The 15,894-nt window shown below is 41.2% G+C and overlaps 1 protein-coding gene across 20 annotated transcripts in view; it reads left to right on the plus strand.

Annotated features, from left to right (window-relative positions):
* Nucleotides 1-1,875: 1,875 nt before the first annotated feature.
* The window catches only part of LOC144509376 (heterogeneous nuclear ribonucleoprotein R), a 36,348-nt gene continuing 22,329 nt past the window's right edge, over nucleotides 1,876-15,894 (plus strand). For 9 of the 20 annotated variants that reach the window (XM_078238130.1, XM_078238120.1, XM_078238119.1 and 6 more), the window contains exons 1-7: nucleotides 1,922-2,141; nucleotides 6,820-6,991; nucleotides 8,544-8,662; nucleotides 8,958-9,065; nucleotides 9,608-9,721; nucleotides 12,440-12,616; nucleotides 12,848-12,983. In XM_078238130.1, coding sequence (XP_078094256.1) covers nucleotides 6,832-6,991; nucleotides 8,544-8,662; nucleotides 8,958-9,065; nucleotides 9,608-9,721; nucleotides 12,440-12,616; nucleotides 12,848-12,983 — 814 coding nt within the window. In that variant the 5' untranslated portion in view covers nucleotides 1,922-2,141; nucleotides 6,820-6,831. Of the gene's footprint in view, nucleotides 2,142-6,819; nucleotides 6,992-8,543; nucleotides 8,663-8,957; nucleotides 9,066-9,607; nucleotides 9,722-12,439; nucleotides 12,617-12,847; nucleotides 12,984-15,894 lie in introns of all 20 variants that reach the window. The other 11 variants (XM_078238133.1, XM_078238132.1, XM_078238138.1 and 8 more) reach the window with 3 other exon arrangements.

A 15,894-nucleotide genomic window follows, 5' to 3' on the forward strand; every position in this document is an offset into this window, starting at 1 on the left:
TTCTTAACGGCTCTATCTACTTGAGTGGCAACCTTCAGAGATCTGTGGATATGAACCCCAAGATCTCTCTGTTCCTCCACATTCCTCAGACCCCTGCCGTTGACCCTGTAATCCGCATTCAAATTTGTCCTACCAAAATGAATCACCTCGCACTTATTAGTGTTAAACTCCATCTGCCATTTTTCAGCCCAGCTCTGCATCCTATCAATGTCTCTTTGCAGCCTACAACAGCCCTCCACCTCATCCACTACTCCACCAATCTTGGTGTCATCAGCAAATTTACTGACCCACCCTTCAGCCCCCTCCTCCAAGTCATTTATAAAAATCACAAATAGCAGAGGACCCAGCACTGATTCCTGTGGTACACCACTGGTAACTGGTTTCCAGTCGGAAAATTTTCCATCCACCACCACCCTCTGTCTTCTATGAGATAGGAAGAAGTCTCACAACACCAGGTTAAAGTCCAACAGGTTTATTTGGTAGCAAATACCATAAGCTTTCGGAGCGCTGCTCCTTCGTCAGATGGAGTGGAAATGTGCTCTCAAACAGTGCCGACACAACATCAAGTTACAGAATACTGATTAGAATGTGAATCCCTAAAGCCAGCCAGGTCTTAAAGGTACAGACAATGTGTGTGGAGGGAGCATTAAACACAGGTTAAAGAGATGTGTATTGTCTCCAGATAGCCAGTTACTTATCCAATCGGCCAAATTTCCCTCTATCCCACACCTCCTTACTTTCTTCATGAGCCTACCATGGGGAACCTTATCAAACGCCTTACTAAAATCCATGTATGCGACATCAACCGCTCTACCTTCATCTACACACTTAGTTACCTCCTCAAAGAATTCAATCAAATTTGTGAGGCAAGACTTACCCTTCACGAATCCGTGTTGACTATCACGGATTAAGCTGTATCTTTCCAAATGGTCATAAATCCTATCCCTCAGGACCTTTTCCATTAACTTACCGACCACCGAAGTAAGACTAACCGGCCTATAATTACCAGGGTCATTTCTTGACCTTTCCTTTCTTGAACAGAGGAACAACATTCGCCACTCTCTTGTCCTCTGGCACTATCCCCATAGTCATGATGTGGAGATGCCGGTGTTGGACTGGGGTAAACACAGTAAGAAGGTTGACAACACCAGATTAAAGTCCAACAGGTTTATTTGGTAGCAAAAGCCACACAAGCTTTCGGAGCCTCAGGTGAGTCCTGAAGAAGGGGCTTAAGGCTCCGAAAGCTTGTGTGGCTTTTGCTACCAAATAAACCTGTTGGACTTTAACCTGGTGTTGTTAACCTTCTTACTATCCCCGTGGACAGTGAGGACCCAAAGGTCAAGGCCAAAGGCTCTGCAGTCTCATCCCTTGCCTCCCAAAGAATCCTAGGATATATCCCATCTGGCCCAGGGAACTTATCGACCCTCAGGTTTTTCAAAATTGCTAATACATCTTCCCTCAGAACATCTGCCTCCTCCAGCCTTTCAGCCTGTATCACACACTCTCATCCTCAAAAACATGGCCCCTCTCCTTGGTGAACACTGAAGAAAAGTATTTATTCATCACCTCGCCTATCTCTACTGACTCCATACACAAGTTCCCACTGCTATCCTTGACCGGCCCTAACCTCACCCTGGTCATTCTTTTATTCCTCACATAAGAGTAAAAAGCCTTGGGGTTTTCCTTGATCAGAAATTTTAATTAGATTAAATTTTAATTAGATTGAATTTTAATTAGATTAAATTTTAATTCGAAATTTTCAATTCTCTCTGTCTATCTCTCTCCTCGTTGCCAGCCCCCACCTGCCGGCCTCTCCTATCGCGCCTGCCCATTGGCGGGCGGCCCCGTGCTCTGGGGGCCTGTGATTGGCGGGGAGCGGGGGTTGTTGGGGATGACGGTTGGGGGCGGGGCCCAGGTCCGTGCGGGTGGGGGCGGGAAGCCCCGTGCCGCGCCGGGAGCGGGCTCCATGAGGCGGCGGCGGCGGCCATTTTAGAGAGCGAGCGAGCGAGCAGCGCGGTAAACACCCCCCCACACACAGCACAGCAACACCGAGCAGGGGGGGGGGCTACAGAGAGAGAGCGAGTGCCACAAAACACACCGGCCAGCCGGCAGCCCGGGGAGGAGGGGGAGGGAAAGACACGGTAAGACAGAGAGCAGAGCGGCCCGCGGCCGGGCGGTGCGCTGAGGTCGAGCCCGAGGTTGCCCCGGGGACGCTAGGCCGCGGCCCGGGCCCAGTGTGCGAGGGGAGGGATTGCCGATCCTCTCTCACTGCCGGCCCGGGTGTGTGAGGGGACCGAACCCGGTTGACCCGATGCGGGCGTCGGCGGATTTACTACCGGGGCTGGGAGACAAAATGAAGGGTGCGTGGAGGCCGCGGCCACAGCGAGCCGCTTCTAATGGCGACCCCCAGCCTCCGCTCTCCCTCCCGGGAGGGGGGGGGGGGGGCTTTTAAACCATTATCGGGACAAACACAACCCTCCCACCCCAATTATTTATCCCCTTTCCCCGCCATCCGGCCTTTGTTCTTTTGTTAAAATGTTTAAATCGATGCATTACCCCCGCAGGCAGAGCGGGGCTGGCTTTATGCCTTATGTTTATTTGTTCCAACTGCACCGGTTTTCTTCTAATCTTCTCCACAAGAACGCCTGCAAAATATCTTAACCAGCCGAGAAGAAAAGTGGCGGTTTTTATTTTAATGATGTTTGCACACTTAATTCTACTGTTTTTTAAAAAAAAGTCTCATAATAACATATTATTTTTAATGTCTCAATCACATCTATGGATTATTTTTTAATGTTGTATCATAATCACATCTGAGTATCAATCCAGTGCTGCTTCATTGACATTTTCTGTGAAATATGTTTTTTGGGGGGAGAGGGGTAATGGATCACATCCTCTACACTAGTAACATTTAGCTTAGAAGTAGGTTTCTTAAACTTGCTCTTTTTATGATGTAAATCACGAAGGTGCACTGAGAACTGAATATCTTGTCTGCATTTTTTTCCTATGTGATTATTTGTATTGGAGTAGGTTTTCATTTGGTGTGGTGACTGTGGATGCAACATGTGCCTTTGCCCTCCCTCATTGTTGGTGTGAGTTGACGCATGGGTGAACTGGACATTTTATTTTAGTACACGTGGATTAAATAGTATTTTTTTTTTTGCCCGGTGATCAGGGCGCTTGTGGTTATCCTTTTTGGGGGAATAGAAGTTGAGAGATTTGTCTTGCATGGGAACTTTAGACCCACGTGGTTTTGGACTCTCATGAAGCTTTTGGAATCTGCACATTATGAATTCACCCGCTCTGCTTCAATGTCCGAAACACCCTTTGTTACGGGAAAATGTCCCACTTGGTTTTCATCTATCCAGGGTACACTAAAAAACGTTGCTTTGTGCTAATAAGGGTATAAAAACTTGCATAATAGATCCTGCGGTTTCCATAGTAGTTTAACATTTTAATTTGACTACTTTTATTGGGCTATGGGTATCTAATGTATTTCAGTTAGCTTGGGCATTGGATAAATCTCCCCAGAGACTTGTTGATATATTTGTGATGCTGCCTATATGTTTTAAGTTTGAAATGGGACCCTTGAAACTGCCAGTGATTTATTCTTAAATTACTACCTGATTGGAGGTGAAAATTTTGTATTTTTTGCATTGCTGATTTATTATTTGAAATAATTTGACTTTAACCCAAGTGTTCAATCTGAAATATCAAGCAATATATATGTAACGGTTTTATTGGATTCATGTTTTGAGTTGTATTGTGTGAATTTCAAGTTGCATGTTTCATTTGTGATGGTACAATTTGCTTTTATTATACTTTGGAAATTGTGCACTTGATACTACAGCTTGAGTAGTAATATCTGACTATTTGAAATGTTTTAATTCTACTCAAAACGGTAATCAATATGTATGTTTTTGAAGGAAAAATCACTGGAAATCACATTATTGTTTCACATCCATGGTCATGCCATCAAAAGTAATCAGTTGGCCATGATGTGCTTCCAGACACAGGTTATGAAAGGTGCTTTACTGATGAAAATAAACATTTTCTAATAGCTTGTTTAAAAATGGTTACTGGGGGATGTAAATCGAAATTATGTATTTATATTATGTCAGAAGTGATTTAATTCATATAACTTCACAAATCAGGTTACATCTTGTGTTTTTTTGCATATAGCTATGTTAATGTTTAAAAAAGTCATGTGAAAATAAAATTACACACTCTAAGGTATTGCAGAAATTATATCCCCACAAGTAATCGGCCAGTGAATCATGATCACAATATACTAATTTGTTAGCTGTACATATTTTCTGAGATTAATTTATGGCATAGTTCACAAAATCACTTGGCTCATTATGCATAGTAAGAAGGCTCAGGACACCAAGTTAAAGTCCAACAGGTCTATTTGGCAGCACGAGCTTTCGGAGCGTTGTCCCTTCATCAGGTGAGTGATGAAGGGGCAGTGCTCTGAAAGCTCGTGCTACCAAATAAACCTGTTGGACTTTAACCTGGTGTTGAGACTTCTTACTGTGCCTACCCCAGTCCAATGCTGGCATCTCCACCCCGTTATGCATGTAGGGGCTCTTGTGAATGAGTTATCTGATTTCTCTCTTCCCTTTTCCTTTTATCCTCCTCCCTCCATTGTTTTGCAAGTTATACACGTGTCCTATGGTTTACTCATTGATATGTGTGCCACCTGCTAAAAGTTTCTCATTTGCTCTATTAAACTCGCTCATATTAGATTCCCCCTCACCTTTCTTTGCTTTAAGACAATCCCAACTTCTCCAATCTCTCCCCATTACTCGAACCTCTTTCTCTGATATTTTCATAAATCTGCATCCTTTCCAAGGCCTTGGCATCCTTCCCTAAAATATGGCACATAACAGACGCACAACTCTAGCTGAGGGCTAACCATAGTGATGTATAAACCTTATTTGCTTTTTTACTCTGTGCTTCTGTTTACAAAACCAAGGATCCTCAATACACTTAGCAACTTGTCCTGCCACTTGAGACTTCTCTGTTCCTGTATGCCCTTGATGTTTTTATTTAATTCTGGGATGTGGGCTTCCCTGGCTAGGCCCATCCCTAATACCATTGCCCCCATCCCTAATACCATTCTTCCCCCCCCAAAATGCACACTTTCACACCACCTAGATTAAATTTGATCTGCTATTTTGTCTGCCCAGTTCATCAGTCGAAGTCCTCCTGTGGGTGTCTACCATCCTCCTTGCTGTTTATTACATTTCCAAGTTTTCTTTGTCATCTGCAAACATTGAAAGTGCTGCCTCCATGCCCACATCCAAATTGTTTGTATATGTATGTATATAATTGAAAGGAGTTTTTTTATTGACCCCCAAAGGGCACCACCGTATACTTGTTATTGTGAAGTGTTAACTCTGATTCCTTTTAGATGTCTGTACATAACATTAGCTGCACTATCTTTGACAATCCTCTCAACTTTTGCTTTGAAGAATTCCATTGGGTTTTTCTGACAGGGCTGCCTGTAACAAATCTGTGTTGGTGTGATTCATTAATCCATGTTTTTCCACATGGAAATTAATTTCCCTATGACTGGTGTTAGATTGACAGGCTTGTAGTTGCAGGGTTTATCTTTATTATTTTTTTGAATGTAATGTTTGCAGCACTCTGGGCTCTGGCACCACTTCCATTTCCAAGGATGATTGAGAAATTGTTGCCAGAACCTCTGAAATTTTTAACCCTACTTTTTTTCAACAACTTGGGATTTATTCTATTTGGTTCAATGATGTTTTTCTTTTGTGAGCAGAACTGCCAATGTTTTAAGTACCTCTTTCTATTTTTATCCTGTTGCATTTCTCTAGCCACCTTCCTTTCCTGTGGCATTCATATAGTCCTCTTTTTGAAGAGGGATTTGGCTTTGAAAAACAGTTGCCAAGTACTCTTCAGTACTTCAGTCACAATCTCTGCTTGTGGAAAATGATTCCCCTTTTGGATCCTAATCGGCCCTTCTTTTGACTACCCTTGTTGACCTGTCTTGTTTTATTCTCCGATATGTGCCATTCCGAAATAAAGGTTATGCAAGTGTGGTTTGTGAGAAATCTTTGGCTAGTTACTAGGAATGTGGGTTCGGATAGTATTTATTTTCTTCCATTCAGTATAAAAGCTCTTTGAAATTGAGGTGTTCATTCAGATATATAGATTATAGTTCCAGAGGTAATAGAACTCAAACTTTGCTGTCCAGGAACTGTGACCTTTACATTGGGTATAAGTTTTTGTTCAATAGCTTGTGCTCATCAATAGAAGTGGTGATCAGGTTCCTATCTATTATTACAGAGTTAAATAGCCATTCTGGATACATCTTTGCCGAGATAACACAGTACTGGAAGTTTTTCCTCTGTTCCAAGTACCAGCATCAAGCACCATCAGGTCAGGCATAGTTCTAGTTGGCATTGAGCCCCCTTTCTGCAGATTTGATAAGGTGCCTGACGACCAAGCTCAGAGGACCCCTACTGAACCAGCGTGACATTTCCATCTCCTGCACTAGCCATCTCTGTTGCTGAGTGGTGAATAGTGGGCAGTTTTTGTATTATGGAATTCAGTCCATTGGGAAATTCCCAAACGCATTTCACTTAGAGCCCTTTAGGATAGAAGAAACTTCCATCTTGTCTACCTGGGCTAGATTTAAACCCTGATCCCAGAGGTGACGGAACAGTGTTCTAGCCCACTGTCCCACCCCAAGTCCCAGTGTTTACATAGCATTTTGCAATAAAGCCATGTGACAATCTGATATGCAGAGGAGAAAATGGTCTTAAATAGTATTTTTTTTCATTCCAGCTGTAATTAGAAATGGCTACTGAGGTGAATGGAAATGCAGCGCAGGTGAAGGAGGAGGAAGAACCCATGGATACCTCATCTGCTGTCACCCATTCAGAACACTACCAGGTGCTAATAGATGCTGGCTTGCCACAGAAAGTAGCAGAAAGGCTAGATGATATCTTTCAAACAGGTATATTATGCCCTGACCTGTGGCTTTAGTAGTCCAAAATATTGCTTTAACCTCTGAAAATGATATGTAACTGGAAAACTCCTGACTTGCTGCTGACAAATTTTAGAGATGGATTTGACACTTGATGCATTTGTTGAATTCAAAAGATATTGTATGTAATTTTTGCCAGCTTTTGTAGTGGTATTGGTAGTGCGTTCTTTTGTCATTTGTTTATGTAGAGCTCAAAATTAAAGCAGTTGATCACAGAGCAGATGCAATGGCTGACAGCCATTGTCTGCTGAATTAATTGTTTGAAACAAGTTTGCTATATCTTTTACAGGTGAAAGTGGTACATGCAAAGCAAGCACAAAACATGAATGTGTAGGCAGTTATTGGAAGAATTTTAATATTAGTGTGTGCTTTTAGGTTAATTGTGAAATTATCTTAGTACATTTCCTAATCTTGAGCCCTACCTAAACAGCTAATGGCTATTTAACTGCATCTAGAACCATAAAAATTGTGCAGCATGCTTTAGTGCCTGCTGAAGGTGATAATCAGTGGATTTGATCTGCTTCCAGTAATACACTCCTTATTTAACTTAACCTGTAGCATTGCATCAAATGCCCAGAGGGGTTAAGTGACTGCTGTATATCCTACACTTAATTGCATCATGTTTTCCCCAGAGCTGGAGCTAAGTCAGCTGTTATGTTAATTAGATACAGGTATTAAGTACACAAAGAAACACAAAAAAAACACCTTCAGGAGGTGTTGGCTATGAAATATTACTTCCAGATCAGGAGAATGGAATAATCCAGAAATGTAAATATAAAATAGTAAACAGGAATTTTATATTAATGGCTTTCACCTCAAACATTCTGCCTTCCATTTTGAAAATACCATTGCTAAGCAATAAAATTGCCATAGCTGGTTACTGCTGTAGAAACCGTACCTGTTAAATTGTTGGGTTTCCAGCTTTTCATTTTAGTGTTTATTGATAAAAATTTGAAGTACATCTAAAATTTTAAATAAACACCCTTTTTAGAACATGTGTGTAAGATGGATTCCACTCCTAAATGAGACAGAATATGTAGTTAAAATGTAACCAGTTCATGAGGTACAAATGGTATATAAAAGAATTGCTTGTGTGTACGTGGTTCAAGCATGAATTATAACTAATTAGATTGATACCTTGTTTCGTTGTACATGTGCTGAAGTGTATTCCTTTACTTTTACAGTATTAAAATATTCAAATGTCTAAAGTAAGCATCAGAAACTCTGAAGAATATAATTTTTGTGTTAGACACTTCATGGTAGTTTAGGCAGAGGCTGAAATTGACATTAAATCGTCCCAAAGAATTCCCACACTGATTCGAAGATTTAAATAAGGCAGAAACAATTAATGTTGTTGCATGTTGTCTGTCTTTCTGTCCCTGGTTCCTTCCTAATGTTAACTTGAAGATAGTTGCATAAGTTATGGAAGTAGATCATGAAATTGGTACACTTTGAGTGTATACATTTTAAAATTTATTTGACTGTTATTATCTAACAGTGAAGCTTCAAATTTTGTTTGCAGGGTTAGTATCTTATGCTGATCTTGATGAGAGAGCCATTGATGCCCTCAGAGAGTTCAATGAAGAAGGAGCACTGTCCGTATTGCAACAGTTTAAGGAAAGTGATCTATCACACGTGCAGGTAATATGCAAGTTTGCACTTCTGATATGTTGTAGTGATAAGGGATGAAATTAAAAGGAATGCTGATTTTGGTTTTGCTTTAGCTTTTAACAGTTGGAGGGAAAATTAAAAAATATCAAAAGGAAAATCCATAATGTTAAATAAAGTGTGACTATGGAGGCGAAAGGGTAGAATAAAATAAAGGGACGCAGTTTTTAACATTTGATGTCATGAAACAAAATCCCCAGTATTTGACTTGAATTTCAAATCATCCAGCATTGCAGTCTCATGTTATTGGTTCAACCTTTCCTTTCAGAATAAAAGTGCCTTTCTGTGTGGAGTAATGAAGACCTATAGACAGCGGGAGAAGCAAGGCAGCAAAGTACAGGATGCTACAAAGGGTCCAGATGAGTCAAAAATTAAGGTATAGACACATTTTGAGTGTGCAAATGTAATTTACAATTGCAGCAGGAATCATTCAAGATATGAGTTGAGGAGGGTAGTCAAATAATGTGGTTACATTGATGTTTTGAAGATGTAAAGAGGAAAAGAAGGATGTAAATGCAGGAGTCAAGATACCTGGGGGCCCTGGGCCTTTATAAATATGTTTAATTTTTTCAATTTGAGAACTGGAGATGAAAGTATGTGTCCATTGAAAACAACACTCCTAAGCTTGTTACAGAAGAGTTGGAGATATTTAAAGTTCCCTTCCAGATAATGTAAGCCTACCTTTATTTTGGACAAAACTGAGGCAAAGCTGTGTGGTGCTTGAAATAAATCAAAATCATAATTTCTTCTAAAAGAAATACATAACGAGAGTAACCAGTTAAATTGCTCAGTTGGTTTGACTAGCTTTGTGTGTTTGCGACTTTACCTGTTTTATAAGGCTTTTGAGGTAAGAATTTTAATGTTAATTGCATTATTTAATGTGTCAAATTCACCATGAATTGTTAATGGATCATTTAGGCACTGCTGGAACGGACAGGCTACACTTTGGATGTAACTACAGGACAAAGGAAGTATGGTGGTCCTCCTCCAGACAGTGTGCATTCAGGTCCACAGCCTGGAATCGGAACAGAGGTCAGTAGCGTACACTGATGATCAATCATTGAACTGGTTCGATAATGTTCAGGATATGTTGCAATGTAGAACATGAGGATTTTCAACTAATATTTGACCTGTTGCTGAAGGAAAGTGGGTATATCCTGATTTCAATACTTGAGTGTAAAAAGAAAATAAGTATGCAAAGAATTCATGAATGTGAAATCACCACGTAATGTTTTGAAGGGTTAGAATTTGTGAATATGACAGTAACTCATTGTCTCCAAATCCCTTGTGTACTTTGCTGTGACACAATTTTTATGTCAGCAGTAAGTTTACTTTACAAAATTGTTTGAATATAAGCATGAATTCAGAATATAAATAATTTGAAGATTTAGTGAATGGGACAATTGAATTAACGGGTAAACTTTGAGCTGCATGACTAGTTTGTATTAGTGGGATGCTGTGGAGGGAATCGCATTAGTCAGGATGCCAGTAGATGAGCTTTCACATGCAAAGAATGACGTATCTGAATCTAGCGCTCATTCATTGTCCGTCTAGGTCTAGAACCAATGTTCAGATCCTGGAGTGAGGATTTATTGCACAAATTTGTGACTCGGATGAGTGTGCTGCCATTTAATCCAATGAGATTGTGTGTTCCTGTATGAATGCCTGGAAGGACAGAAATAGTCGCAGTTGCAATACATACTTGGTGAAATAGCATATTAAATGCTCGCTATTTCAATGCGGTCATGAAATGTGACTTCTTGAAAGAAAAATCACAGGGTCACTTCTACCTGTGATACTGTAAATCAGCATAAATTCATAAGAAATAGGAGTAGGTAATTTGGCCCATGAGGCCTGCTCTGCCATTCGATTAGATCATGGCTGATTTGATTGTGGTGTTAACTCCACTTTCCTGCCCGTTACCCATAACCCTAAATTCCCTTGTTAGTCAAAAATTAAACTCCACCTTGAATGCATTCAATGACCCAGCCTCCACTGCTCTTTGTGAAGAGAATTCCAAAGACCAATGAGCCCCTGAGAAGAAATTCCACTTGATCTCCATCTCAGATGGGAAACATCTAATTTCAAACTCTTCCTTTCTCCTCATATGTTTTCATTGTCAAAAAATGTATATTCCAATGCCCAATAATAATTTTTCGTTCCTTTGCTGGATATTGGCATTTTTATTGCCTGTGCCTAATTGCTCTTGAGAAGGTGGTGTTGAGCTACCCTCTTCAGACTACTACAGTCCATATCATGTAGGTATACCCGCAATGCTGTTAGGGAGCTTAATTTCAAAAATTGTAAGCATCTGATTAGTCCTTCAAATTATTGATAAGCGGAATATTTTTTTCCTTTTTTCAGGGGACGTGGGGTTGCTACCAAGGCCAGCACTTGTTGCCCACCTCCAACTACCCTTGAATTGAGTGGCTTGATAGGCCATTTCTGAGAGTCTGGCATCATATGTAGTAAGAAGTCTCACAACCCCAGGTTAAAGTCCAACAGCTTTATTTGTTGGACTTTAACCTGGTGTTGTGAGACTTCTTACTGTGTTTACCCCAGTCCAACGCCGGCATCTTCACATCATATGTAGGCCAGACCAGATGAGGATGGCAGGTTTCTTTCCCTGTAGGATGTTTAAGTGAACCAGATCTCTTTTTTTTTTAGAACAATGCTGGTTGCATGGTAGCCATCACTGACACTTTTATGTTCCAGATTTATGGATTCACTGCCATAGTGGGATTCAAACCCATGTCCCCAGGCCCTTAGCCTGGGCCTGTGGATTACTAGTTCACTGACATTGCCACCATCTTCCCCATCACCTAGCTGGCTTGTAAAGAAGTTTGAGGTAGTGTTAACTTGTGCATAAGTCAATGTTTAGTGAAGGACAGAAAACAAAATTAAAACATGCAAAGCCAATTTTCCATAATTTTAAAATATCTGAATATACAGTCCAACATTGTGTCGCATCCCAGTCCCTGTTGGCATGTATAACTTTGTTATCTAAAGGACCCCTGCATAACTCAAAGCCCAATTTCTTGACAGCAGGTGGAGAGTGTTGAGGTAAGAGAAAGAGGACAAAAATATTTGACATGCACATTATTTGACTGGCTAATACACAGAATAATTGTTAAGGAATTAAGAGTTATGATGGGTAAGGAGCTGAGTCCACAAAAAGATCAGCTATGATCTTGAATGGCGGAGCAGGCATGAGGAACCAAATGGCCGCCTCTTGCTCATGGTTCTTATGTTCTTATTAACTGCTCTTTGCCGCTCTTATTTAAAGTTTTCACTGTACCTTGAATGTGCAGTCAATGTGTTAAATTGTTAACCAGTTAGCTGCCTTCCATATAGGATTGATCTATAGATGAAGACAACTAACTCACCCAGAAAACATCCTTAATGTCGAAGATTCATGAGCCTGATTTACATGTAATTTTATAGCAGTGTCTAGTTGACCCAACTATTCCATGCCGGTGTTTAAGGTCCACATAAGCCTCCTTCCACGTTATTTCATCTATTCCTTCTGTTCTTTTCTCACTTGACTACTTATCTAGCTTCCCCTTAAATACACCTATGGTGTTATTTCTCAATCAACACTGATGAAGCAAAGAATTGTATCAATCCAGTTTTAGCTATTAATTGATTTTGCAATATGTTTGTTATTACCTTGAGCCAAAATGTACTCGGGTGCGACATGGTAACATTTTCTCGCATTGTATTTACTATTTAATTGCTTTGATACTTTAGGTATTCGTTGGGAAGATACCCAGGGATTTGTATGAAAATGAACTTGTTCCTTTGTTTGAGAAAGCTGGTTCTATCTGGGATCTGCGACTAATGATGGACCCTCTGTCTGGTCAGAACCGTGGCTATGCTTTTGTGACTTTCTGTAACAAGGATGCAGCACAAGAGGCTGTCAAACTAGTAAGAATCACTTTTAAGTTTATGCTATCATTTCAAAACCCATGCTTTAATACAATTAAAATTTTATCTAGACTGAAGATTCTTTAGATTCTTTTCAAGCAATCTTACCTACTCAACGTGTAAAGCTGTGAGTTTCGATTGAACATTCACAGTGCTTGATATATCTAGGTTAGAAAGAACCACTCCACAAATTTTAACAAAAGTTGAACCTCTGTATCTCTTCTTTTGTAGTGTGATAACTATGAAATCCGTCCTGGCAAGCACATTGGCGTTTGCATTTCTGTGGCCAACAACAGGCTGTTTGTTGGCTCTATTCCAAAGAACAAGACCAAGGAAAACATAATGGAAGAATTCAGCAAAGTCACAGGTTAGGACCAAGTTCATCCAGATGGCAGAAAACAATTTAAACCATTTTTTAAAAATTGGTTTTATTTCTTCTGTGTGCAACTTGGGGTTGGGTCGAACTTGTGTCCTCTCCATTGTCACCCCACCACTTCTGTTTCCTGATTTATTCTCCAAATAACTGCTGTTGACATTTTCTTCACCAAGCAGTGACATTTTGAGAACAAAATAAGCATTACTGTTTTATTTTTGGAGGTTCCTGCACCCCCACCACTGCCCGTCCCCACTGCTTCAGCACATTACTGTGTGCTGCAGTGCCAGAGGTGCTACCTTTCAGAAAAGTTAAATCATGCTTCTGACAACTCACTTTAGGTGGATGTAAAACATGACGTGGAGGTGCCGGCGTTGGACTGGGGTGGGCACAGTAAGAAGTCTCGCAACACTTGGTTGAAGTCCAATAGGTTTATTTGGAATCACGAGCTTTCAGAGTGCTGCTCCTTCTTCAGGTGAGTGGAGAGGTGTTTGTGAAACCTACCCCTCCACTCACCTGATGAAGGAGCAGTGCTCCAAAAGAACAAAGAGCAGTACAGCACAGGAAACAGGCCCATCGGCCCTCCAAGCCTGTGCCGCTCCTTGGTCCAACTAGACCAATCGTTTGTATCCCTCCATTCCCAGGCTGCTCATGTGACTATCCAGGTAAGTCTTAAACGATGTCAGCGTGCCTGCCTCCACCACCCTACTTGGCAGCGCATTCCAGGCCCCCACCACCCTCTGTGTAAAAAACGTCCCTCTGATGTCGGAGTTATACTTCGCCCCTCTCAGCTTGAGCCCGTGACCCCTCGTGATCGTCACCTCCGACCTGGGAAAAAGCTTCCCACTGTTCACCCTATCTATACCCTTCATAATCTTGTATACCTCTATTAGATCTCCCCTCATTCTCCGTCTTTCCAAGGAGAACAACCCCAGTCTACCCAATCTCTCCTCATAGCTAAGACCTCCATACCAGGCAACATCCTGGTAAACCTTCTCTGCACTCTCTCCAATGCCTCCGCGTCCTTCTGGTAGTGCGGCGACCAGAACTGGACGCAGTACTCCAAATGTGGCCTAACCAGCGTTCTATACAGCTGCATCATCAGACTCCAGCTTTTATACTCTATACCCCGTCCTATAAAGGCAAGCATACCATATGCCTTCTTCACCACCTTCTCCTCCTGTGTTGCCACCTTCAAGGATTTGTGGACTTGCACACCTAGGTCCCTCTGTGTTTCTATACTCCTGATGACTCTGAATCCAAATAAAAGTGATGGATTTTACGTGGTGTTGTGAGACGACTTACTGTGGATGTAAAAATTAACCATTGCAGTATTTTGAAGAATATTAAGGAGCGTTCCCTGTTGACGTGACCAATATTTATTTCTCAACCATCATCACCAAAACATCCTGGGGATTGCCATGAACCAGAAACTGAACTAGATCAGCCATGTAAATACTCTAGAAGCAAGTTACAGATGGGCAATTCTCAGATGATGAGCATCACCTGACTCCCAAAAGCCTGTTCACCATCTACAAGGGGAGTGATTATGATGGCTACTCTCCACTTTCCTGGATGAGCTTACTCCAACAATACTCTGTGCTAAACACCATCCAGGACAAAGCATGATCAGAACCCTTCCACCATCTTTAAAATTTACTTCCTCCACCACTGACGCACAGTGGCAGCAGTGTGTCTTGTACGCAAGATGCGCTGCAGTAACTCCTCAAGAATTCTTCAGCGGCACCTTTTAAGCCCGTTACCTCTACAACCTAGAAAGCCAAGGGCAGCAGACTCATGGGCGCACCATCACCTGCACATTACTCTCCAAGCCTTACATCACCCTGACTTGGAATTATATTGCTATTCTTTCACTGTAGCTGGGTCAAAATCCTGGAACTCCCTTCCTAACAGCACTGTGTATATACCTACACCACATGAGTGCAGTGGTTCAAGAAGGTGGCTCACCACCACCTCAAAGACCCTTAGGAATGGGCAGCAAATGTTGGCCTAGCCAATGAGACTTGCATCGCATAAAAGATTTAATACTCTTCTTGGGAGTATGCTGTGCACATATTTGCTGTCATACTATTTGTTACAGCACTGACTGTACTTAAAGACTGCAAAGTGCATTGGGATGTTCTAAGGTTGTGAAAGGTGCTACATAAATGTAAGTTTTTTTTTCAGATATCAGTTCTTAAGAGGCTAGAAAAGGAGAAAGTAGGACTCAGTAAAGGATGACATAAGGACAGTGATGAGGAAGGATCTTGGTTCAGGAGGCCGAAAGCAAATGGGTGGAGATTAAAAATAAAAGTCAGAAAATACTGGTGGGTGTAGTTCACAGACTCCCTCACAGTAGCAGTTGGCCTTTTTATGCAGGGGTTTGGAGTACAAGAATAAGGAAGTCCTGTTACAATTGTATAGGCTTTGGTGAGGTCATTTTTGGAGTATCGTGCAGATATTGTTTCCATATTTGAGGAAGAATATCTTGAGGTGATAACAGCGCAAACCCACTAGGTTGATACCACAGATGAGAGGCTGAGTAAATTGAAACATATAATGAAATATGTAAGATTGCCCTGTTCACAGGAAATTGAGAATGGGGTGTACACTGCAAACTTTTGAACAGTTTGATTTTGGATTCAGTTAAAAAGAAATTGAGAATTTTTTTTCCATGCAGCAAGGGAAGTTTGTAGTGGGATATGGAAGATTAAAACATTTTTGGGCTCAAAATGCGGCCAGCTGGGCACACATAGCTGCTGCTTCACTGCCTAAAAATATCAGCCAGAAACCTTGGGCAAGTATGTCATGTTGAACAATGGTGACTAGGAAAATTTTCTATACTAGCCATTCAGTGCCAAGTGATTTTGTTTCGGTTTATGCTCAAGATTGTGATCAGCCAAAT

Source organism: Mustelus asterias, chromosome 21 (assembly GCF_964213995.1).
Source record: "Mustelus asterias chromosome 21, sMusAst1.hap1.1, whole genome shotgun sequence".
NCBI classification, from domain to species: domain Eukaryota; kingdom Metazoa; phylum Chordata; class Chondrichthyes; order Carcharhiniformes; family Triakidae; genus Mustelus; species Mustelus asterias.